Genomic DNA, 25,144 nt, shown 5'->3' with positions numbered 1-25,144 from the left:
GGGACTAATGCCGTCCCCCTGTATGGTGCTCCTTTTGGTAGTTGAACTTAATCCAAAAGCGGGAGGGCAAATCCAGAACGAAAATCACTTTGGACTGAGCCTGCTCACGTGAACTTAAAATAGAAAGTAGATCTCTGATGGTGCCTCACCAGTGAAACGTCCAGCACCAGGGACGCAATGCCCGTAGAACGTGGTGCGATACAGAGAGCTTTGGAATGAGGTAGGTTTTGCTTCACATCCATGCTCTTGAAAGCTGCTTCAAGTCTGAACCTCCATTCCATTGTCTGATAGATAAATGCAACCGTGATACCTTATAGAGGCGGCCCTAAGTCCGTGGCTCTCAGCCTCAGCATGCACGGGAATCATCCGGTGGGCTTGCTGAAATGAAGCTTCCTGGGTCCCACCCCGGAGTTTCTGATTTAGTAGGTGTGAAGTGAGGCCTGAGAATTTATATTTCTACTAAGTTTCCAAGTGATTCTGATACTGTGGGTTGAGGGATCACACTTTGGTAACCACTGCCCTATGATTTAAAGCAGCTCTACCATAATACTGTCTGCCAGTAAATCTACAGCTCCATTCTATATATAGTCGCTATGTAAATAGACAGTGAATATCCCTGTGGTTCAGAATTCTTGGGGCCCAGGGATGCCTGGGTGGCTTAGTTGGTTAAGTGTCCAGCTCTGGATTTCGACTCAGGTCATGATCTCAGTTTGTGAGTTCAAGTCCTGTGTCTAGCTCTGTGCTAACAGTGTAGAGCCTGCTTGAGAATCATATTCTCTCTCTCCCTCCTCCCTCCTCCCTCCTCCCTCCTCCCTCTCTCCACCCCTCCCCTGATTGTGCTTGTTCTCTTTCAAAATAAACTTTAAAAAGAATTCTTGGAGCCAGTTACAATTTCTGTCAGGTAGACGTAGCTTTGCTGCTCAAATGCTTGACCTCTCTGGAATATTCTCTGATTTCTACTTGATAGTTTCTGTGATTCCGTTAGGTAAGACTTTAAACAAATTCAGTTGATTCTCCACCGCGGTCTTTACGCCTTTTTGGTGTGTGCTCTGTAATTATTTTGTTTTCTGTTTTGGGTTCTTTGTACAAACCTTTGCTCAGACCAGTGAGTGAAATGTGGTATGAATTTCATACCAGAATCCACTATTTCTGCCTTCCCCCTTCCCAGATGTTGAATTTTTAGGCCTTAGTAGATCTTCTCGTGCCTACTGGAGACCATGCCTTTTGAGACCTATCTCTTTATATGTCCCCAAATGTTTCCTTCCTGCTTGTTCATCGGCCTTGTGCAGAAACACAAGAGTAATCATGTCTTTCCTTCCCTTGCGGTTTATTTGAAAGTATTTATAGACCAGTCACTGGCTGCATGCCGCCTCCTCCCCACCCCCGTCTCCTTTCTCTGGTGCAATTTCACTTTAGACAGTTGCTTATGTGCTCTATGCCCGACCTAAGGGCATGCAGCCCCGAGTGAAAGGCTTTGTCTCCTCAAAGCAGACAGTGTGATTTAATCTTAGATTACCTTTGCAAGGGAGCGTCCAGTTGGTTTGAATTTCCTATCTGTAAGATGGCTCCCAGCTCACTGTAGGCCCCAGTAGGCGATGCTCGCTTTGGGCGGGTGGAAACACTCACAGCCACACCCACACCATCGGAACAGTACAGGTCTGGGATGTTTTCCACTATTTCTGGGCTCTAGGGAAGAAAGTGTGAAAGGAAGTCTGTGTCTGTGCGAGTTACTTCTTTGCTTTATATTTAGTATTCGAGGATGGCATCCGGGCTCACAGTCAGACAATGCAATATCCATCACATCCCTGGTTTTAGGACTCTTCCAGGCCTAAGAGTTTTTCCCATAGTCCTTTCCAGGGTGTGTATGTCTTGGGAAGTGGAGGGCAGGTAGAGGTGGAGTGGAGGTGAGAATGTGGACATTTGTACCAGTGCACCTCTCCTTCCTCCCCTGACTTCACACATTTTACCTTGCACCAGATTTAATTTAATTCATACCCAGCGGGGGAATCTACCCATAAAACACACACCTCCGAAAGGCTGTCTCCACCTTTCTTTATGTGCCTAACTGCTTTGGTGTTTTACCAGTCAAGTAGGGTTTTGGACCAAGAGAAGGAGAGAGGACATTAATAACACTGTGGCTGTCCCTTGGTGCATAGAATTCATGCTTCTAGTCATGTTTGCTGTGAAGGGCAGTTCCGTATACTGATCGTCATTTTCTCGGTGGCTTATCTTTTAAAAAGGAATTTATTGTGTTTTTAGCCTGTGGGGTTTCTAAAGGGGTGGTGGTCTCTCCCAGAGAGCGTTGCACAGAGATTGGGATGGAGCCTGTTCCCTCAAGGAGATGCTGGGGGACAAAGATTCTCATACAATTCTTACAAGGGCAAATAGGGTCAACTCTCATCTGTGTTTATTTGAGCCACTGTCTGGAGTGGATGGGAACATGTTGGTTTACTGTTGCCGTGGCTACAGTTGCTGTTCTCCTCCTTGGGGCGGGGCGGGGTGGGGGGGGGGGAGGAGGATGGCCCATGACAGGAAATGAACCCATTCATTTATCCAACTGACTCAAAATTCCATTATGTGAATTCCATGGACTGTTAATTGCAGTATTTTGATAGAACGTCATTGTGTATTCTCTAATGGTAGTCAGGTCACCAAATAGCTTTTTTGAGCCATTGTTTCCTCGTGTCTGGCAGGGGTGGGGAGGGATGAGAAGATACTCAACAACAGAATAGGACTTTTCAACTTTCTGTCTAGGACCTAGAGCCTTCCTGTGCTGGGACCTTTCTTTGAACTCTCGTGGTTGGTCTTAATTCATGCAGTTTTTACTTTCTAAATCATAAATCTGGGTTTGGTTTTAATAGAAAATGCTTTTGGGGTGCCTGGGTGGCCCAGTCGGTTAAGCGTCCTGATTTCAGCTCAGGTCATGATCTCATGGTTTGTGAGGTCAAGCCCTGCGTCGGGCTCTGTGCTGATAGCTCAGAGCCTGGAGCCTGCTTCAGACTCTGTGTCTCCCTCTCTCGCTGCCCCTCCCTGCTCACAATTTGTCTCTCAAAAATAAATAAACATGGAAAAAAAATTAAGGAAAAAAAATGCTTTCGGTTACCACCAAGTGGGGTCTTTAGGCTAGCTTTAGGTTTCCTGGATGGTAGGTTACATGAGAGGGTGTGATGTGTGTCTCCCCCAGACCTTTAGCCTTATTGACATATAATGGACATACACCATTGTAGAAAGTTTGACGCATGCAACCTGGTGATTTGGTGTACATACATAGGGTGAGATGATTGCCATAATAAGGTCATTTAACACACTCGTCACCTCAAGTAGTTACCTGTGTGTTGTGGGTGGGAGGGTGAATGATTTTAAGATTTACAATCTGGGGGCGCCTGGGTGGCGCAGTCGGTTAAGCGTCCGACTTCAGCCAGGTCACGATCTCGCGGTCCGTGAGTTCGAGCCCCGCGTCAGGCTCTGGGCTGATGGCTCGGAGCCTGGAGCCTGTTTCCGGTTCTGTGTCTCCCTCTCTCTCTGCCCCTCCCCCGTTCATGCTATGTCTCTCTCTGTCCCAAAAATAAATAAAAAACGTTGAAAAAAAAATTTAAAAAAAAAAAAAAAAAAAAGATTTACAATCTGCACCTTTTAAGTAAACAGTGCAGTATTAACACTAGTCCCCATGCTGTACATTACAGCCCCAGAACTTATTCATTGACTTACGTACCATGTACACATTACCCCTTCCTCCCCCTCTCTCCTTTCTCCCTCTCCCATCTCTCCCCTCTCCCCCTCTAGATATCACACACACACACACACACACACACACACACACACACACTCCACTAGCAGGCAATCACCAGTCTTTGTTTCTTGGAGTTTCGGTTTTTTTAAATCCCACATACAAGTAAGCTCACTCTTTCTTTCCCTCTGACTCACCTCACTTAGCATAATGCCCTCAAGGACTATCCATGTCCTTCTTGGCAGGATTTCTTCCTTTTTTATGGCTGAAGAATATTCCACTATATATTTTATGTACCCCATTTCCTTTGTATTTGAGAGAAAGCCGGTGAGGAAGGCAGAGGGAGAGAGAATCCCAAGCAGGCTCCACGCTCCGCGACCTTGGCACCCTGACCCCAGCAGAAACCGAGTCGGATGCTCAATAGTGAGCCATCCAGGCGCCCCTACTGCATTTTCTTTATCCGTTCACCCGTGGACTCTTAGATTGCTTCCAAGGCTTGGCTGTCAGTGTGAATCACACTGCAATGAACATGGGATTTCAGGTATGTCTTTGAGAGCGTGGTTTCACTTCCTTCGGCTGCACCGCTGAGGTGGGATTGCTGGACTGTATGGTAAGTTCTTGTTTTAATGTTTGGAGGAACCTCCTGTTTTCCACAGCGGCTGCACCAGTTTATGTTCCCACCGCCAGGACAGAGGGCTCTTTGCTCCCCGGCCTCGCCTGCACTTAGATGTTGCTCAGCGAGTTGTTTTGCTGTCTGGTGTTTATATTCTGCGTTTTCACATTTGCTTAAAATGAGTTCAGTTCACAGGAAAATGGGACTCCCGTGGCGGGCCTCCCTGGGACAGCCTGTGAGTCCCCGTGTGGTGTGTGACACTTTCTTCCTCAGGCCTGGCTGGAGGTTTGGGGTCTGTGAAGCCCTAAGTGGACCCTGCCCAGCTGGGCCACTCCAGGCCCCTGGGGAGCCACACCTCCCTTCTCCCCCAGTGTGGCTTTATGGTTTTATGTTGGAGCTAATCAGCATGGAAACCCAGGGGTGTGAGGTTGTCTTTGTTGTTTGCTTCCAGAAGAGGTCAGGAAGGAAGGAATAAATTGTACCTTTCTTCCTGGAAAGTTCTTCTGTGGCAAGTGATCCGCGTTCCCAAACCTGGTTCTGCCAGGGGCTGGCTGGGGTGGCAAGATTCCCTAGGCACGCCCTGGCGTAGCCTAGGCTGCGTCCCCCCTGGGGGTGGATGAGACCCCACTTCACAAAACCTAAGGCTCCATGTTCAGACATGGAAGGTAGCGTCTCTCTTCTGTCATTGTTGCTGTCCGGCTCAGTCCTATCATGGAATCACTTTGCCTCCGTTCCCTTTTCAGACACACAGCCACACCCACACTTACATTGTGTAATTAGTGCCTAGTTCCTGGGATTGCCCTTTTCTTCTCCTTTCTGGAAGGGGAAGCCCAATGAGGAGAGCATGGATATTCTGTGCTTTCTGAGTGTTATTTTTCCTGTTCAGTCATTGCCTTTCTCTCCTGTGAAATACATTTGAAATTTCATTGCTGATCAATTTTTTTTTTTTTTTTCCTCACTGAGTAGTAATTCATCTTGTGATTCCTAGCTCACGTTTGTTGGGGTCTTGATAATCCTAGAGCTGAGAGACCATGGTATTCGAGAACCATAACTTGTTCTAACCTTCCCAGTGGCACTGGCAGCCTCCGTGGGTGCACGCTGTTACTATTTGCAGTAGTCATTTGGATAACATTTTCTGCTTTTATTTTTTTTAAGTTTATTTTCAGAGAGAGAGAGAGAGAGAACGAGCGCGTGTGAGAGAGCAAGCAAGGGAGGGGCAGAGAGAGGGGGAGACACAGAATCTGAAGCAGACTCCAGGTTCTGAGCTGTCAGCATAGAGCCTAATGAGGGGCTCGAACTCACAAGCCATGAGATCATGACCTGAGTTGAAGTCAGGTGCTCAACCGACTAAGCCACCCAGGTGCCTCTCTGCTTTTTATTTTATTTTTTTTAAGTTTACTTTCAGAGAGCAAGAAAGAGAGACAAAGATAGCACAAGTGGGGGATGGCCAGAGAAAGAGGGAGACAGAGGATCCCAAGCAGGCCCCCACACTGTCGGCGCAAAGCCCGATGTGGGGCTCGAACCCACGAACCGTGAGATCATGACCTAAGTATCTCTGATGAAATGTCCATTTCAGAAAGGGCTAGGTGAAATCTCCGATACCTGGAATTGTGTGAAACGAGACCAGACAGAGGTAGACGTGGAAGGGAACGGTGGCGAGAATTAGCTGGGGAAGTGAATTCCTGTGGTTCTGTCTCGGTGCCCTTTCTGGGGTGTGGGGTTATCCCCCCTCTCTGAGGGTATTTTGGGTGGGTGGGTGGGGGGAGGGAGTAGACAGCCTTGAGTGTCCAGCTGGAAATGTGGTCCAACCAGGCTCCTTTACAAGGTGCTAGAGGTAGAGCCTCAACGACGCTTCCCAGGACTGACGTGGGGCCAGGAGTGTGGTGTTTGGCCGGCGGATTGACACAGTTGAAGATGGAGTGGATTCCTTGAGCTGGGAGTCACAAGGTGAAATGCTGCTCCCTTTGATCGAAGGGAGACCCATTAGGGCATGTTTAGGGTGCTGGAGTTGAAGACACTCATTAGAAAGTGAGCGGTTGTGCACCCCCAGCCCTCAGCGGCTGCCACCCACATCTATGAACAGGATTCTGATTTGCCCAGTTTGCTGGCATAGCGTTTTGCAGAAGCCAGCTGTGAGGAAGCGTGTACTTAGCTTCTTTGAGTTAATCAGTGGATTGCCGAGAGAGAAGGGTGTAGTTTATTTCTGTGATTCCAAGCATATGCCATTGTTTCCCAGCATTTGGGATGATGTGACCGTTTTCTCCCCTATCCCGCCCCACTTCCTGCCTGCCCCCTCCCTTACCAGCAGCGCCCCCTTGGGCCCTCCTTTGCCTTCAGAGGGGGCTGGCCTTGTGGTGGGGAGGTGCGGCATTGCTGGAGAGAACCACGAGGAACATTCCCTCGACAGAGTGCTTCGCCCACTCAACTGACATGGCTGGTTTTGGTTTTGGCTGGGCAGTGGGGATGGGAGAGAATGGCCAAAAATGTGCCCATGGGACCCATCACAGAAATGACTCTATGTGGAAGCTAGATTTCAGAGCGTTGGGTTAAAAACATAAGATTTTGGAGGTTGGTCACTTATTTATTTATTTTTAAAGTTTATTTTGAGAGTGGGGGTGGGGGGTGCGTGCAGGGTGTGGGGGCAGACAGAGGCAGAATTGCAGACAGGCTCTGTGCTGTCAGCGCAGAGCCAGATGTGGGGCTCGAACTCACTAACCGCAGAATCACGACCTGAGCTAGAATCAAGAGTCAGATGCTAGGGGCACCTGGGTGGCCCAGTCGGTTAAGCATCCGACTTCGGGGGCGCCTGGGTGGCTCAGTCGGTTAAGCGTCCGACTTCGGCTCAGGTCACGATCTCGCGGTATGTGAGTTCGAGCCCCTCATCGGGCTCTGTGCTGACTGCTCAGAGCCTGGAGCCCGTTTCAGATTCTGTGTCTCCCTCTCTCTCTGACCCTCCCCCGTTCATGCTCTGTCTCTCTCTGTCTCAAAAATAAATAAATGTAAAAAAAAAAAAATAAAAAATAAAAAAATAAAAAAAAAAAAAGCATCCGACTTCGGCTCAGGTCATGATCTCACAGTTCATGGGTTCGAGCGCCGCGTCAGTCTCAGTGCTGACAGCTCAGAGCCTGGAGCCTGCTTCAAATTCTGTGTCTCCCTCTCTCTCTGTTCCTCCCCTGCTTGTTCTCTGTCTCTCTCTCAAAAATAAATGTAAAAAAAAAAAAAATAAAAAGAGTCAGATGCCCAACTGAGCCACCCAGGTGCCTTGGAGGTTGGTCAGTTTCAAACTTCTGGCTCATAAACACTATTGATAGTTTCCCTTGTTGTTGAGGTTTGCTTCAGTGGCTAGATCTCTACCTTTCTCCCCCATTTATTACCCCCTTCCATTGTTTTCACATTTTATTAGGATCCTGTAGAGCTTCTGGATTCTCTCCCAGTTCTTCCTCTCTTTTCCTCTGCTATTGGTCGTCCTTCCCTACGGGGAAACAATCGGAACCAGGCAGCCCTGAAGCACAGTGACAGGTCAGTGGCTGTGGCCTCCTTTGGTAGGCAGTGGACCTTGGGGCTTTATCGCTTCCTGTTTGTCGACCAGGAAAATGGGCTCAAGCAGTCAGGGGTAGTAAGAAGGGCTTAATTGAACAGGAAGTCTTCGAGCCCTTCCGAGTTGAAGTGGTGCATGCAGCTTGGGTGTTTATCTGGAGTCTTCTACAAGAGGTTGCACTTTCCTCTGGTTTGTTTCCTGGAACCATTTTGAGTGGGGGTCGGAAACTGTCAGGGAGTTCAGGTGCTCAGAGGGAAGCTGACTAGTCCGTCAGCCTCCGCATCAGGTGAAGGGGAGGGCTGGCTTGGATTTCTGCATGCTTCCAGTCTCTCTGTGGGGAGTTTCTGCCACAGGCTTTGCTCCCATCCTGTACCAAGTCCACGGAGCTATTTTTGTAAGGATCCCAGCAAGTATGAATAGGAGATCTCCGGAAAGGGGCGATAAATCCCTCCTCTTAGGAACAGCAGGGTCTTTTGTTGGTTAAATGGCTGGAAGTCAGATAATTGTATTTGACAAGCTCCTCCCGGAGGTCAGAATGATGTTTCTCTCTTGGAGAAACTTTCGTTTTGTGATGTGAGGTCTAGTCGGGAGACTTTCTCTCACCAGACCCTTCTGAGGGTTCGCTTCAGCCGCCCACAGTAAGGGTGGGTGGGTGCCCTGCAGATGTTCACTGTCTGCTTCTCATCTGCTGCCACCCGCAGATGTGGCCTCTGTCCACTTAGTGCATGCCTGGCATCAGGTAAAGGCCCGGGGGTTCCCACCTTGCAAAATCAGCCTGGGCCTGCCAGGTGGCGGAGGAGGAGGAACTAGGAGAGAGGTACCTTACATAGTCATGGATGGTTACTGAGAGTGTTGTGAGTTGGAAGATGTGATGAGGGCACCTCCCCCTCCTTCCTTCCCCTTTGTTTTTCTGCTTTAAGAAGTCACTTGGTTTGGTTTGATTCAGCGTCGCCATTTGGAAAGATGTTTCTGTTTCCTGGCCTCACCTGTGGTTCCTCTGTGCAGCCTTGAATATGGGTAGGGATTCAACATTGCTTGGAGAATATTCTTTCTAGGCATGGTTAGGTAGGAAGGTGATTTCCATGTCTTCGATGGAGTGTTTTGCCTTCCTTGTGTTTTTGTTTAAAATGTTTTAAATTTGTTAAAATTCCAGTATAGTTGACGCTATAATTTAATGTTAAATTAGTTTCAGGTGTACAATACAATGATTGAACAATTCTGTACATCACTCTGTGCTCATCACGGCCAAGTGCCCCTCCTTAATCCCCATTACGTATTTCACTCATCTTCCCCCGCCCTTTCTGGTGACCATCAGTTTGTTCTCTGTTGTTTAGAATCTGTTTCTTGGTTTGACTTTTTTTCTTTGCTCATTCGTTTTGTTCCTTAAATTCCACACATGAATGAAATCCTATGGCATTTGCCTTTCTGTAACTTAATTCACTTGGCATTATACTATGACACTAGCTCCATCTACGTTACTGATGGACGCAGGGCAAGATTTCATTCGTTTTTATAGCCGAATAATATTCCGTTGTGTATATGCACACCGTATCTTCTTTATCCATTCATCTGTTGATGGTCTTGACTTTAGATTGACACGCTTTGGTTTTTCATGTAAATTTCCATGCCACTGATGTGTGTGTCCTAGATCCATCATGGCCGCCTCCAGGAGTGCCCTGGAGCCTGAGATGAGTCCCGGAGTCTGGGATGCCACATGAGCTCCCGTGTTCCAGTGTAAGAGTTTAGTGCCATTACTCCAGGGTCACAAAGCACAAACAACAAAAAGGAGGGTACTTGCTGGTCTTACATCTGCTAGCAGATTCTTTAATCATTCACGATCATGGTTTCTCATCTTAGGTAATTGTCATAAAAGCCTGGACCTTTTTTACAAATGTTCAAGAAGAGAGAATGTGTGCATTGTGGTGAATCCTTTCGTTACAGAACAGACTTCACTCGGCATTTTGGTTGGTGAGAGCTTTAGTAACCCCCCGTACTTCAAAAATCACACATGATTTATGTTTCCGCCTACTGCATGAATTTCTGTCAGAGCCCCAAGATGAATATTTTGGGTTCCTTAGTAAAGGAAACATTAGGACCGTGGTGCATTACTTTAGGTTTGCTTTATCTTTTTTTTTTTTCCCCCTTAAGTTTATTTATTTATTTTGAGAGAGCGTGAGAACATGAACCAGGGAGGGGCAGAGAGAGAATCCCAAGCAGGCTCCACACTGTCTGCACAGAGCCCAACTCAGGGCTCGATCCCGCAAACCATGAGATCATGACCTACATTGAAATCAAGAGTCAGACGCTTAACTGACTGAGCCACCCAGGTGCCCCCTTGCCTTATCTTGGTGGTAAGAATCCCTTTTGGGGGAGATGCATATTTCAGAAGACAATCCAGAGGATTTTTGCCCTGGCACATTTTTAGTAGCTACATAAAATGCTGGATTGGGAGTTCCCGTGTATCTTCCAGACAAGGCACTTGAGTTGCAATGGAGTTGATGGGATAAAAGGGCAGTGGTGTTAGTGTTCATATTGCTGCTTTCCTCACACAGTGCTGGTTTCTTAGCCCCCATCATTTCTTACCCGCATTAGTGCACGACCTAAAAATTGGTTAATACCAGGGCTTTTCATAAAGCCGTGAAACTGGGAGCCCGTTCTTTCCTGCAGTGGTGATCCCAGAGCTGACATCCGAAGACTCTCTATTGCCATCTCTTGGTGCTTGTTGGCTACTTCATGGGATTTCCAGGGGGACGGGGAAATTGTACGGGATCCCTTCCCAGCTGACTTAACTGAGAGGCAGGGATGGGAGAAGCCAAAGCCTACTCTGGATTGTTCTGGGACTAGCTGGCGTTCTGAGCACTGCCTTTCTGCTCTGGTGTGTCATGTGCTGGTGGGGCTTCGAATCTCCCCCACCATGCGACTCCATGGAGAATGTTTCTGGTGGGAAGTTCATTCCCACAGGACTGACTCCAGTTACACTCTGAGAAGGATTCCAGTGGATTTTGGTTTTTGAAGGATGAGCTGTGAAGCACTGTGAGATGTGATTTCCTCCCATGTTTTTCTCTCTTTCCTTGAAGGAAGACCTGATTCTGGCCTCACAGAGTGATTCACTGTCCCTCCCCAGTCATCACCGTTGCCAGGACGCGGGGAGATTTCTGGCCTTTGGCAATTGGATATCAAGTAACCTAAAACTGTGAAAATGCCTTTTTTTCCCCCTTGAAATATTTTATTTTTTTTTTTTATTTTTTTATTTTTTTTTTTAAATTTTTTTTTTTTTTCAACGTTTTTTATTTATTTTTGGGACAGAGAGAGACAGAGCATGAACGGGGGAGGGGCAGAGAGAGAGGGAGACACAGAATTGGAAACAGGCTCCAGGCTCCGAGCCATCAGCCCAGAGCCTGACGCGGGGCTCGAACTCACGGACCACGAGATCGTGACCTGGCTGAAGTCGGACGCTTAACCGACTGCGCCACCCAGGCGCCCCCCCCTTGAAATATTTTAAAAACAAAATTGGCATGCCACCTCCAGATAGGGTGGAAAGGAAGATCAACATTTTAACTGGCTCTTTGAGGCTTTTAAAACTGAATGTACCTCAGATAAATTGTTCACACCTTGTAACTACAATAATGCTTTAGGAATTTCTTTGGCCAGATCCTGGCTAGATTCCTAACTTGCATGTGGTGTTCTGGGACTCTTCCCTGTTTTGTTCCTGCTATAGGATACAGTTTTTGCTCAGGATTGCCCTGAAACCCAGTCTTTGTAGAGAAAGAGCATTTGCAGCTCTTGGATCCCGGGTTTGGAGTTGGATCCCTGATTTAAAAAAAAAAAAAAAACAAAAAAAACAAGGCGGGGTTATGGTGCCTGGGGTGGCCAAACAGACAGCTTGCCATAGGTGATAAACCACAACACATGTGACATTTGTGACTGACAGAACAAAAGGGCTTTGTTGCCGCTTTAATTGTTGATTAATGACGATCCCTCTCAAATTTGACACGGTTGCTTTCTAGAACACAAAAGAAGTCAATGTCACGTATTTCCTTGATCATGAGACAGTCATGATTTCCAGGCAGTCTGTGGCTCTTTGACATTTCAGGGTGTCACATAAGATGTAAGGGGAAAAAACCCATAATTGCATAATTTTTAACTAATTGAGTCAAAAGCTTTACTGCACGTTACTTTCCATACCATTTGGGTAGGATGTCCCTGTCCCCCTGAGATTCATGCGACCAAGGACTGTTTTTCTTAGGAACGTTCCCTGCTGCATTGCTTACTGGCATTTTGTGCTGTTTCTGAATTTTGACATTATTCCTCTTCCCTAATCTTTTCTGGCTCCCGTCTGCTTTCCAGTGGGTGAGTTCTGCGGGAGTGTGGTGCCCATGAGCAAAGGACCCGTCTTCCCGAGGCGGGTGGCAATATGGGGGTTTGCAGGTCCTGCCCTTCTCGATGGGCCTGTGTTCTGATGGGCAGGGCTGGTAAATATACGTACTTATGGGATGTTTGTGTTCCTAAGGGTGTCTTTGGGTCCTGAATGAAGCTGATGTGTTGCCCTGCCTGAGGGACTCATTCGTAATTAGAAAGATTAAGTCTTAAGGAAGCAGAGTGTAGGATTACAAGTACAAAAGGAGTTGTGGAACACCTTTTGGCATTGTGCCATCTTTTAAAATCTCTGTATGTATTTTAGTTTGTCCACTCTCACTGTCTGAAGTGCGAGGCAGGACTTTTAGGTGAGATTCTGGAAGTTCTCCCATTTGCTGTGCCGCCAGAGAACCAGCGATTAGAAGGGTGGTGCTGGGTGTCTCGAACGTAGCGACACAGGCCTTTGGGAGGCCGAGGTTATGCTTTCCCTCTGGGCACAGGCCATAGATCGGTATTTCTCCTGTAGACTTAGGAAGTCACAGACCCAGAAGGAATTTATTACAGGAATTACTGTATTCAAGTTTTGTTGATGAGGTCAGACAAGGTGGAGTTAGAAGGAGCCTCAGTTTTCTCCTTTGCATAGCCCTCCTCCACCCCCCCCCCCCCCCCCCGGCCCCCATCCCGTTAATAAGGAAATAGAAGGCCACCTTGCCCTAGATCACAACTTGGTTGCCCTAAAGCCCAGGTTTTGATACCCCTGTTGTTCATTCTCTGTACCTCTCTGACCAAAGCAGACTTCTGTGAGCGTTCGTTTTGAGGGGATTCAACCAATAGCCGTTCCTTTTGGGTAAATCTGGTTGATAGCACACTTGATTCTAAACAGCTGCCTATGTAACTTAATTAAGACAAGTGCCACAGATATTTCATGTCCTGTGGTTTTTAGCATAAACAAACTATTTCATCGCTTTATGGGTAACGCAGGAAACGAGGCCCGGGAATCCGTACGGCAAGAGCTCCAGAAACGCCCTAAAGTGAACATTCTCTGTAGTGAAACTCTTCTCCTGGAGCCAGCTGACCTTCCTTTTCTGTCCTGTGATGTCCTCACAGCCTGCTGAAACAAACACCGATAGGAACCACGGAGCAGGGTGGGAGGTGAGCCCAGAAGGGGCTCGTCCACTGACAGTGCTTGTTACTGTCTGGAACGAATCGGTCTCTGCTTGCCTCTGGGTTCACTTGAGGATGTGTTTATTTTCTCTTTACTATACAGGATGTTTACAAGCATCCTGTGTGGTTTGCCCACAACTGCACTTGTATTTGAATTTGGTGGGCAGCTTGCCCTGGGGCAGGGGATACCCCCTGCTCGACCCCCCACAATCTCCAACGCGTGCGCACACGTGCGCGCGCGCGTGCACACACACACACACACACACACACACACACACACACACACACTCTTTCTCTCTTGTTTCTTTGAGTATCTGCCAGGTTTCTAGTGTGTGTGTCTGGGGGTAGAATAGAGTGGGTAATTATTTGGGGGATGGAAACACAGGAAATTTTTTTTTTTTTTTTTTTTTTTTTTGAATAGGCCTTTCAGTAAGTTGGCAAAGCTTCAGGCCCTGCTCCCACACCAGCACAAAGAACGCAGCCATGCTGGTCATTTTAAATTTGCCAGACACAACGTGTCTTATTTATTTATTTATTTATTTATTTATTTATTTATGAATGAACAGACCCTCCCCTCCCACCCATTCCTTGCTCTTTGTTTAGAATTGAGATGTAATCTAAATAATTGGATTTACCAGCTCACTTTTTTTCCTTTTTTTTAATATTGGAAAATTGAGTTAATAAAATGGCGTTTTGGCATACCCGTCCCTCCACAAGGGGCCAGCTGGGCATTGCTTTCAGTCCCCCAGTCCCCCTCGCTCCTGCCTTCTCCAGCCGAGTGGTGCACACACACACTGTGTCCTCCTCGGGTTTGTAAACTATCAGAAATTCTGGGCAGAAATGGAATTTAATTAACCTAGAAATTTGATGTCGTGCCATATTTAGGGCTGCCCCAGAGATTGAGGGCGCGGATAGCAATAAGCTGGTTAACTCTGTCCTGGAGAGCGAGCGCAAGAGGAAGCCCGGAATACCAGTGCCACCCTCCTGTGGGTCTTCTCATGGCAGGCTGCCCGGGAGCTTCTTCTGCACGCAGATCTGAGGAGGGCAGGAAGGGAGCACGGGGCTGGGGGGCGAGTTACAAAACAAAACATATTTGGCATAGAACTTAGCTCGTTGGTGGGATTTCTTTACAGGTGTTATCTCATAGTTTATTAGCTTTCAAAATAGTGCTGGTGTTTCTTTTCTCCTGTAAAGGTTTTGAACTTAAAAAAAAAAAAAAACTTAAATATGAAACATTTGAAGACTTATTTGGGTAAAATAAAAATTTTTTTAACTTATTTTGAGAACAAGGGAGGGGCAGAGCGAGAATTCCAAGCAGGCTCTGTGCTGTTGGTGCAGAGCCCCACGCAGGACTCGAACTCCCAAACCGAGATCATGACCTGAGCCGAAACCCAAGAGTCGGATGCTTAACCTGCAGAGCCACCCAGGTGCCCCTGTTTGGGTAAACTTTTAAGTGATCAAGCAAAACATTTCTTTTGGCTGTTGACCATGCCAGCTAAACCCCGAATGAGAGAAGACTCAGGAGAAAAAGAATGTCGCCTTTTGAGTAGCTTGGGGAATGGAAGGGAAAAGGAGGAAGATGGACCCTCCTCCCCAGCTCATTCAGCTCGGTACTGAAGTACACACAGTCTCTGTGTTCCTGGCCTGTGTGCATGAAAGTGTGGAAGGACCACACTCCTGGGGCCAGCGGGTTGTGGCCCATGGACAGTTGTGACGTACTGATCACAATGTGACGGGAGGGCACCTTGTGTCGCATGGGAGCCAAGAACCAGAACCGGACCCCCGCTTGGCTTTTGTTTGACGATATTGATGGTGGACAAGCGGCTTGGTGAGTTCTTAACTGAGTGATGACAGTTGTTATGGTAGAGATGATGACCTTGTGGGCAGATGCTTAGTAAGATTCCTATGAAACGGGTTCTTTTCTTTTTTAAAAAACTTACGTATTTTTTAAAAGTTCATTTATTTTGAGAGCGCCCATGCAATCGAGAGCTGGGGAGAGGCAGAGAGAGGGGGCGCAGAGAGAATCCCAAGCAGTCTCCGCACTGTCGTGCAGAAACCGACATGGGGCTCAAACCCAAGAATTGTGAGATCATGACCTAAGCCGAAGTCAAGAGTCAGATACTTAACAGACGCAGCCACTCAGGCGCCCCCAGACATTTGTATGTTTAACTGTGTGATTCCTCAAGAATGGATGGTTAGTGTCCTTCATCTGTGGTACAGTGGGACAGCGTTCCTGATGTTTGCTCCCATCGTTGCTGGAGGGCTTGTCTTCTGCACCTCTGGGCAGAGAGCCCAGTAGAGTGAATGTTGCAGGCCCCCAGAAGGGCAGGGGGAGTGGAATCAGGGGCTTGAGTAGTAGGCCAGGGGCAGTGTACTCCTTTAGGATGTCCCCTCTGAAGGGGAGATTTTTGAGCGGAGACAGGGAAGAAGTGACCTCCATAAAAAGTAACAGGCCTGCAGGGTTCCTGTCATTGGATGATGAGAAGAAGCCAGCATAAAGGAGAAGAACGTTCCAGATGGAGAGAGCAGTCTCAAGGAAGCAAGATCCCTTGGGTTAGTTTCCTCTGTCTTAGGGCATTTATTTATTTATATAGAATGACCTTTTGGGATCAGAGCAGTAAGTTGCCTTTCATCTCAGCATATTCTTTTCTTCCCCTTTGGGGACATTTTAGCTTAAATCGGATTCACCCCAGCAGGGCTGAGTTTTGTCATGACTGAATTGGCATGGGGCTCTTGGAGCCAAAAGCTTCTGGAGAAGAAGCCTCCCAGATGGCCTTGCCTATGACAAGGCTGGGCCTCACTTCCCACTTAGATGCAACGTGCTGTGATCGAGAAAACTCAGAACCGAGGACCCTGTGCTTGGCTTTTGGTCTTGTTGGTCCTGCCTCCCAAGCTGTGTGTGGCTGCTCAGTTGGTTGATCTGTGTAGTGAGGGTGATCTTTGCAAGGTCCTTGCAAAAATTAAAGCCTTTAGCTTAGCTAAGTTTACTCATTTTGACAGAGAGCAAGGGAGAGAGGAGCAGAGAGTGGGGGGGGGGCGGGGGGAGATAGCAGATCTGAAGCAGGCTCTGTGCTGAGAGCAGACAGCCTGATGCAGGGCTCGAACTCACAAACCGTGAGTGAGATCATGATCTGAGCTGAAGACAGGTGCTTAACTGTCTGAGCCACCCAGGCGCCCCAAAGCCTTTAGCTTTTACCATTTGTCTCAAACACCGAACAAATAGCAGCCCCTATCTATATTCTCTGAACTTGCTATCTGAATTTTTTAGTCCATTACTTCATGTATACACATTCGCATCATGGGAGGGAAGCAGCAGTGATGGGGTGGTTTGACCTGAGACCACTTCTCTTCCCTCACCCCAGCGGCCCCCAGCCCGTGAGTTTAACACACTGTAAGTAAAATGGGACTATATATATTCATCTATAAGTACATTTATTCAGGTCTTCCTCCGTTGGTTTAAGTTGGTTTAATCTGTTTAACTTGGCTAGCTGCAGCGTTTGATTTAATTGGTTTCATTGACTTAAGGATATACCTAGGATTCTAGAACGAAGCCTTCTAGAAAGGAAGAAAACTCCTTCCTTTAAAAAAATTTTTTTTTTCAATAATGTTTGTTTTTGAGAGGGAGAGAGAAAGGGAGACACAGAACCATGAGATCGTGACCTGAGCCAAAGTCGGATGCTCCACTGACTAAGCCGCTTGGGCGCCCCAAGAAAACTCCTTCCTTAATCAGTTAATAAAACACAAACATGGAAGTGCATCCTGCTTTAGTTTATCCTTCTGTGGTTTGGATGAGGGACAAACCCCTCTGCAATTCTCTGTATTCTGGCATTTCTGTGTATCACCATTGGGCAGTGGAGGACCATGCTGCCTGCCTAAAGGCCTAGTTAGGAGCCCAGAGGCTTAGGAGACCCAGAATTCTGGATTCCCCTTGACCCCTGGACTCCATATTCTCTTCCACCCCCATGAGGACCCTGAACCATCTTAGTTCAAACAGTATCTTCATTCTCAGGCATTTTCACTGTGGGAATGAAAAGGATGGTGCATGTTTCTGGGCAAAATGTCAGCTGATGGAAGGGGGCGGGCACACCGGCTGGCTTGCTGAGGTCTTTGGTAGGAGTCACGTCTGGCCTGCCCCCCCCCCCCCCCCCCCGCACCCTTATGCCCCCAACCTCTCTAAGTGCAGATATTCTGGTTCTTTAGCACATCTGGGGGACCCCCCCATCCCCCATTTTTACTGATTTTAAATCACATACACTCACTTCCCTGGATCGGGCATTTTAGGATGGAGTCACCTGTCTGTCCCTTAACATAGTGAGCTCACCCCATGGATTTTGCCTCTGAATTGTATCCTCCAGACTCTGTTGTTGTGCGGGGCCAGCAAAGCCAAGCCAACGTGTCTGTAACCCTCCTGGGACTGTGCAGGATGAGAAGCCAGACCGCAGACCTGCACTTTTTGCAAAAGAAAGATGCTTTGGGCTGCCCCTTAAAAAAAATTGTATATATTATCTATATGATATAGATAATATATATAGATAACATATAATTATATATTAATATATATTTTAATATATTATATTTAATAATATAATGTATAATTATATAATATATAATGATATAATCTATATTATATATATAATATATCATATATGTTATACAAAATTGGTTTGTCTCCCTCCTCTGTCCTTGCTTTCATCTGAGTCTCAGAAATACTTAATCACTTGGGAGCTTGGCTTATTCCTCTGAGGGATAATTTATTTGACTTTTTTTTTTTTTTTTTTAAATCTGTTAACTGCTGTATTTTTCATGGTCTCACTGAGAAAGTCATCAGGCAGAAAGTGCTTTATTTGAACGATGGCGGGAGCAGTTTATCGTTAAGGTCCTGAAATTATAAAATACTTAACCGCGTCCTGCTCTTGTCCTACGCGCCTTGTCCGTGTTTGCATGTTGGATTTTCATTAGGTCTGCACCACCTTGTGACATTTGTTGTTGCTGACTTTAAAAAAAAAAGGGGGGGGGGGCAATCAACAGCATCCTGCGTGCACGCAGGAGGCGGTATTTCCGTGACCTTTCTCTCATGTCCAGAGTGTGAGTTGTGTCCATTTAGATGAAGAGGTACACGTTAATACAATTGCCAGTATAGAAAAAACAAACAAAAAAAAAAACCTTTTCAGGTGGAATAAGATGAACTGGGTTTTTTCTTTGAACAGGGAGGAAAAGTTGCCAGAAGAGCTGGCTAGCTGCGTTGGGGTCAGCGTACCCTGCATTGTGGGCTTCTGGCTTGTTGGAATGTGCTAGTTGTTGGCAACCTGGCCCATCCTCTGATGCCCATGCTGCTGGCTGTGGGTGCTGCTACATGGGCCCTGCGAGTTGAATACAGAAATTGAGGATGAGCAGTGAGAGACTTTCAGTTACACTGCTTGTATATCTGTAGAATCTGATAATAAATTTGAGCCCAGTTGCCTTATTATTATTTTCTTTATAACTTTCTTTTTAACCCCAACCTAGTCCTATTATAAAAATACCTTTCAGTAGGGGCGCCTGGGTGGCTCAGTCGGTTAAGCTTCCGACTCTTGGTTTTGGCTCTGGTCAGATATCACAGTTCGCGAGTTCAAGCCCCACACCGGGCTCTGTGCGGAGAGCGAGGAGCCTGCTTGGGATTCTCTCTCTCCCTCTCTCTGCCCCTCCCCCACTTGTGCTCCCTAGCTATCAAAATGAATAAACTTAAACACACACACACACACACACACACACACACACACACACACACAAAACCATTTACAACCAATAAAAAAGCTAAAGGGGGAAAAAGTCACCGAACTCACAACTTTGATCCTCCCCACAGTTTGAGAGGCACCACTGTGGTCTCTCCACCCCGCATCTGGTCCTTAAGCTTCAGGACCCCCATCTAGGGACCCTCCCCTGGGCTTAGTGCTCACCCTTGCACACACTTTTGGTGTGCCACGTCTTAAATACAGGCAGTCGGTTGGTTACAAAAAAGCTTCCTTCTCTATAACCAGGGGACGGTGGTGTTGCCCTATTTTCTTAACCATTTTAGTCTTTGGGGAATTTTCATTACACGTGTTGGGCTTTCTGCTGATGGCTTGTTTGTGGGGCTGTTTCATGTTGGTTACTCCTGGGTTCTCAGCTGTTTTGATTAGCCTTGATGTCTGTAGGTTTCACGGACTGAAGGTTGCCCAGTAAGTAAAGAGTGGTCGCACCCTCTCCCTCTGGATCAAATGTCAGTCGTTACTGGGAACGCCATCTATACATCTGGTGGTGTTTCTCACGGGTTTGGGAAGGGAGGCCAGAGTAGAGACTCATCAGTACACAAGGTGGTTGAAATTTTTTTTTGGCAAAGTAAGAAACCATGGTGTGTGTGTGTGTGTGTGTGTGTGTGTGTACGTGTATTTTGCTGGACTATTTTGTTAAATACCAGAGTGTTGATTTAACATGGGAAGGTATTGTGAGCATCGCTAGGTTAGTAGACTACAATTATTACTATTTTTTAAATTTATTTTTTTACTAAAAAGGTTTTTGTTTTTTTCTTTTAATAAGTTCATTCATTTTTGAGAGGGAGAAACAGAGAGTGAGTGGGGAAGGGGCAGAGAGAGAGGGAGACACAGAATCGGAAGCAGGCTCCAGGCTCCGAGCTGTCAGCACACAGCCCGACGCGGGGCTCAAACTCACGAACCGCGAGGTCATGACCTGAGGTGAGGTCAGACGCTTAACCAACTGAGCCACCCGGGTGCCCCAATTATTACTATTTTATGTAACTTCAACAATAAGTAAAGGAAGATTTATTTGTGCTTTACTAATATGCCTGGAGTCTTTTTGTTGTTCTCCAAGCAGCCTTTGTGGGGAGGGGTGCATTTTCAGTTCCACACAGTGATTGATTCTGATTTGGATTCTGATCCATCCCTGTGCCATTGGGCTGCTTTTTGGTCTCTTCTGTTTTTTTGGGGGAGAGGGTGGTCTTTCTGTCCCCCCACCCTCACCGCCCCTCAAATCCTGTTTCTTGAGCATCTCTCTGAGCAGGGCTGGCTAGTTGGTCTAAGCAGTACACAAGCAGGTCCTTACTGTAGCTGATGCCTGGCACTCCCCATTGTGAACTGGGATCTCTACAATGAAGGAAGCGCTCGTGTGAGGAAATTTGTGATAAATGTCAGGTTAGTTACACATAAAATAAAAATATGGCCATTTTCATGCGTGGAGGCAAGCAGATTAACAATTAACTGGTGCCTACAGTGTTAGGAAGGAAGTAAAGGAGGCTTTCCAAGACTCATTAGAATTCACATGCTAGAAGGGGTATCTTTCTTGCATGTGAGATTTTGTAAATGAAAGATGCCTAGTCAGGAGATACGTGCTGTGATTTGTAGACACCATGGATGAACTAGGGATCAGTATCTCCGTAGGACTGTGTCGGGAAGAGGCCTGACACGTAGATTAAGGCCAGTTTTTGGAATCCCTGAGAAGTTAGGACTTACCTATCGGCAGAGGGTGCCCAGAATTTGTTGGTGTTTCAGAGGGACTAGAGAAATATTTTTTTTCCTGCATTACAAGCGTCTATTAGTGTAACGAATTGACATGGCTGGATTGGGGTCTGAAGAGATTGGGGGCGGGGAGACCGCACTCTGAGGGTGTGAGACGGGATCAGTGGTGCGCAGGCAGGTGCTGGGGGGCTGGCTGGGTGTAAATAAGGGCACAATATGAAGGTAATTGTGTTTGTGTGATTGTATCATGTTTAAGCATACAATGCTTGCTTGATACATCATGTGGCAAGATGGCTTTGCGATTCTCTCGTTACTCTGGGCTTAATTTAAAACTACAAAGCCATTCATTAATCCCGTGTCCTCAAATGCCACCTACGATGTTGGAAATACCCAGGCACACACGTGGTTTGTGCACTGGCAGGCATGTTCTTGTACACGTACACACGCATGGCGCCCATTTTATATCCGTGTATAACACCTAGCCTTTTAACCAAATTTATTGCCCTTTACGGCGATCCTGTGGTTTATGAGAAGGTGAGAGATACAGAGGCTCAATTAGGAAGAGTTTGCTTGAATTAGGGTCCTTTTTTTCCCCCTTTCATGTCTTGACTTACTGCCGCACGTAGATCTGTATCCTCCGATCGCTGCCTAATTCATTTTTAATTTTCCTTTGCTTCTCCAGGCCCAGGCTGCAAGCACAGAGGAAGTTTGCTCAGTCTCAGCCGAACAGTCCCAGCACAACCCCGGTGAAGATCGTGGAGCCGTTGCTGCCCCCTCCAGCTACTCAAATTTCTGACCTCTCTAAAAGGAAGCCCAAGACAGAAGATTTTCTTACCTTTCTCTGCCTTCGAGGTGAGACCAGGTTCCCCGTCGGGCAGGAAGGAGCACCCCACTGCAACAAAGAGGAAGACCCTGTTCTGAGCAGATGTTAGCTGGGGTCAGCGTTGTAGACCGCTTGCTGGCCTGCTTTTGGTGGTCAGTTTGAAGTGACATGTGCCTTGAGTCTTCACATTTCTCCTTCTGTCTTCATTTATTTGACTCTTAAGTCCCCTTTCTTGGCTTCTCAACACCATCTCCTAGTTTGTCGTTTCCAGCTGTAATGTTACAGCCTGACTTTTCCGGATCCCCCTTTCCAGAACCCCCGCCATTCCACCACACGCGTGCTTTGCCAACATGGCGTTTTGTTTTGTGACTGTTTTTGTTTTTTTTTTTTCTTGGGGTGTCTTGAGTGGAGATAGTCTCCTTTGGTCATATTTTGTAAAGTCCGCCACAGGCCACATTGACTGAGGTTCACACTTTTCCACCCTACTCCTTTGGGAAGAATCCTGCCAGTATTTTCCAAGTACAGTTGACCCTTGAATAGCATGGGCCCACTTCTCCATGGTGTTTTTGTGTTTGTTTTTTTCCTTTGTTGTTTTTGTGTTTTTTGCAGTAAATACAGTACTGTAGTGTAAGTATATTTGGTCTTATGATTTTGTTAATAACGTTCTTTTCCCCAGCTTCCTTTCCTATAAGACCACAAGATAAAATGCATACAACATAGAAAATATGTGTTAATGGCCTATTTACACTATAGGAAAGTCTTTCGGTCAGCAGTGGGCTATTAGTAGCTAAGGTTTTGGGGGAGTCCTAAGTTCTGCACGGGTTCCTACCATGTTAGTGGGTTGATGCCCCAAGCTAACCTGCACATTGTTCGTCGTCAACTGAACGTAAAGGTGACAATCATGGCCCAAATATGTGGATTAACAGAGTGCAAGGTTGAGGATAAAATTTCATAATGAAGGATGAGTTGGGATTTACATGGCCTTATTTAGGAAAGAGGTCACTGCAGGAACTGACTTCATTGGTGAAGAACATAGAAGGTTGCTTGGGAGCTTCGGGAACTTCTTAGGGCCTTGGTAGCTGCAGAGGAGTGTGTGATTAGAAAGCTGTGATTATGGAGATTTTTTTTTTTTTTTTAATTTTTTTTTTTTTTTAACGTTTATTTATTTTTGAGACAGAGAGAGACAGAGCATGAACGGGGGAGGGTCTGAGAGAGAGGGAGACACAGAATCGGAAACAGGCTCCAGACTCCGAGCCATCAGCCCAGAGCCTGACGCGGGGCTCGAACTCACGGACCGCGAGATCGTGACCTGGCTGAAGTCGGACGCTTAACCGACTGCGCCACCCAGGCGCCCCTGGAGATTTTTTGATGAGGTTACTTGACAGGCGCCAGGAGGACGTGGTCTTTGCTGTTGGTCATTTGGTGGAGGTAGGGCTTACGGTTCAGGGTTATGTACTTAAAAACTAGTGTTTTTTGAAATAAGTTACAGCAAGATTTAAGTATAGTCGAATTTTTTCTTAAACTGTGTGAGAATTTCTACCTTGTACCCCCTCACTCCTTAACACATTAGTGCATATTTTCTGAAAATAAGGACATTCGCAGTGATCCATTATTACCATTTAATCTTCCAGGCCCTCCTCCCTGATGGCTTCAAGTGCCCTAGAGAGGGGAGGATCCTGGTCCCAGCTGAACATTGTCTTTAATTGTTGCCCGCTTACTCTGGATCAGGTCCTCAGCCTGTGCTTGGTGACCTTGACTCTTGAAGATTACAGGCTGGTTATTTTGTAGAATGGCCCTGCTCTGTTCCTGTGGTCTGGGGTCTCCTCATTAGATTTGCGTTTTGCGTTTCTGGCAGGAATGTCCCAAAAGTGATGCTTCTCCTTGCATCCTGTCGAGTGGTACACAATTCCGGAAGGTCTATCCTTTCACAGTAATCACTCGATAAAGGTGGGTTTGTCAGGCTTCTCTGCAGTGAAGTGATCTCTTCCGCCCTTGTAATTTTTGTTTTGTTGGGAGGTTCTCTGGAGGTCCATATTCCATTTCTCCTCAAACACTGTTTCGTTTGTTTCACCTGTGGGCTCATTTCTTTTTTAAAAAAAAAAAAAAAAAAAAAAAAAAAAATTTTTTTTTTTTTTTTTTTAATGTTTATTTAGTTTTGAGAGAGAGGCAGAGTGAGAGGGGGAGACACAGAACCCGAAGCAGGCTCCAGCCTCTGAGGTGTGAGCACAGAGCCCGATGCGGGGCTTGAACTCCCGAAACATGAGATCATGACCTGAGCTAACCTGTCAGACGCTCAACTGACTGAGCCACCCCGATGCCTCATTTCTAATTTCATTCACAGTGTCCTTATCTATTACTTTTCAAAAAAAATATTTGAGTCTTTATTCAAAGATTAAAACTTTTTTTTTTTTTTTTTTTTAAGTACAGTCTACCCTCTACAACATCAGGCTCACAAGCCCAAGACTGAGTTGCATGTTCTGACTGAGCCAGCCAGGTGTCAAACACAAACAAAATAAACAATTTTGTTTATTATGAGAGAAAGAGAGGAAGAATCCCAAGCAGGGATGGGGGGCTTGAACTCAGAAACTAGGAGATCATGATCTGAGCTGAAGTTGGACACTCAACCGACAGAGCCACATGGGCGCCCTGCCATGGCTTCATATTTACTCAAGGAAGGATCCACTGGTCTTGTTCCATTACGATGTCTGAAAATGGCTCTGTTGAGAATTGAATTTAGTTATGCAAGTTTTTACTGTGGAGTAGGTGTGACTCATTTTGAGAGAGGAATCTGTGCCATGCATACCTATATGTGCATTACTTACAAAAATACCTTCTGTGGTTTGGGAGATTTGGAGAAGGACCTTGCTTGCTTGGAGAGGCCTGCTGTAATTGCTTAAGTAAATTGCATCTGGGGAAAACTTACCCATTACCCAGCTTTGACGTTTCAAGGCTCTAGATAAAAGAGAACCATGTCTCTTTATAGCCACAATTTACTTTGCGTTCTCAGATGGAACAAAAGGTTTCGATAAATGAAATCTAGGAGTTATTTAAAACAATTTGGGGAAAAATGCTCTGAAACCTTGGAAATTTATTCCTGTGTTTTTGAGCCAGGCAATCAAATAGGTTTTCTTATTTGTTTTTAGCTGATAAGCAGTAAGAGTTTGACACATAGTATTGCCGTCTTCTCTTTGTCTTAACAGTTTTTCGACATGAGGTATTAAAAGGCTGAGTCTTCTTTAGCTTTATATTAAAAAAAAAAAAAAATCCTGTTTTTGTGAAGTCAGATGTGCTTTTACCTGAATTGGCTCCAAAATCCCCAAATAATAGGTGATTCCTATATGGTACCTTCATAGTCCTGGAAGTGGGGTGTATCATTAATTAGCTCGAGCAATTAATTACCTATTAAACTTCCTATTTTGAAGCAGACAGGGGT

The 25,144-nt window shown here is 46.3% G+C and overlaps 1 protein-coding gene across 9 annotated transcripts in view; it reads left to right on the top strand.

Annotated features, from left to right (window-relative positions):
• The window catches only part of JARID2 (jumonji and AT-rich interaction domain containing 2), a 275,578-nt gene that overhangs the window by 177,911 nt on the left and 72,523 nt on the right, over positions 1–25,144 (top strand). For all 9 annotated transcript variants that reach the window (XM_058732936.1, XM_058732937.1, XM_058732934.1 and 6 more), the window contains one exon: positions 21,571–21,740. In XM_058732936.1, the coding sequence (XP_058588919.1) occupies positions 21,571–21,740 (170 nt within the window). The remainder of the gene's footprint in view (positions 1–21,570; positions 21,741–25,144) is intronic.

This window comes from Neofelis nebulosa, chromosome 6 (genome assembly GCF_028018385.1).
Source record: "Neofelis nebulosa isolate mNeoNeb1 chromosome 6, mNeoNeb1.pri, whole genome shotgun sequence".
Classification (NCBI taxonomy): domain Eukaryota; kingdom Metazoa; phylum Chordata; class Mammalia; order Carnivora; family Felidae; genus Neofelis; species Neofelis nebulosa.
Note: the sequence above shows the minus strand (reverse complement) of the source record. Positions and strands in the feature narration are given on the sequence as shown.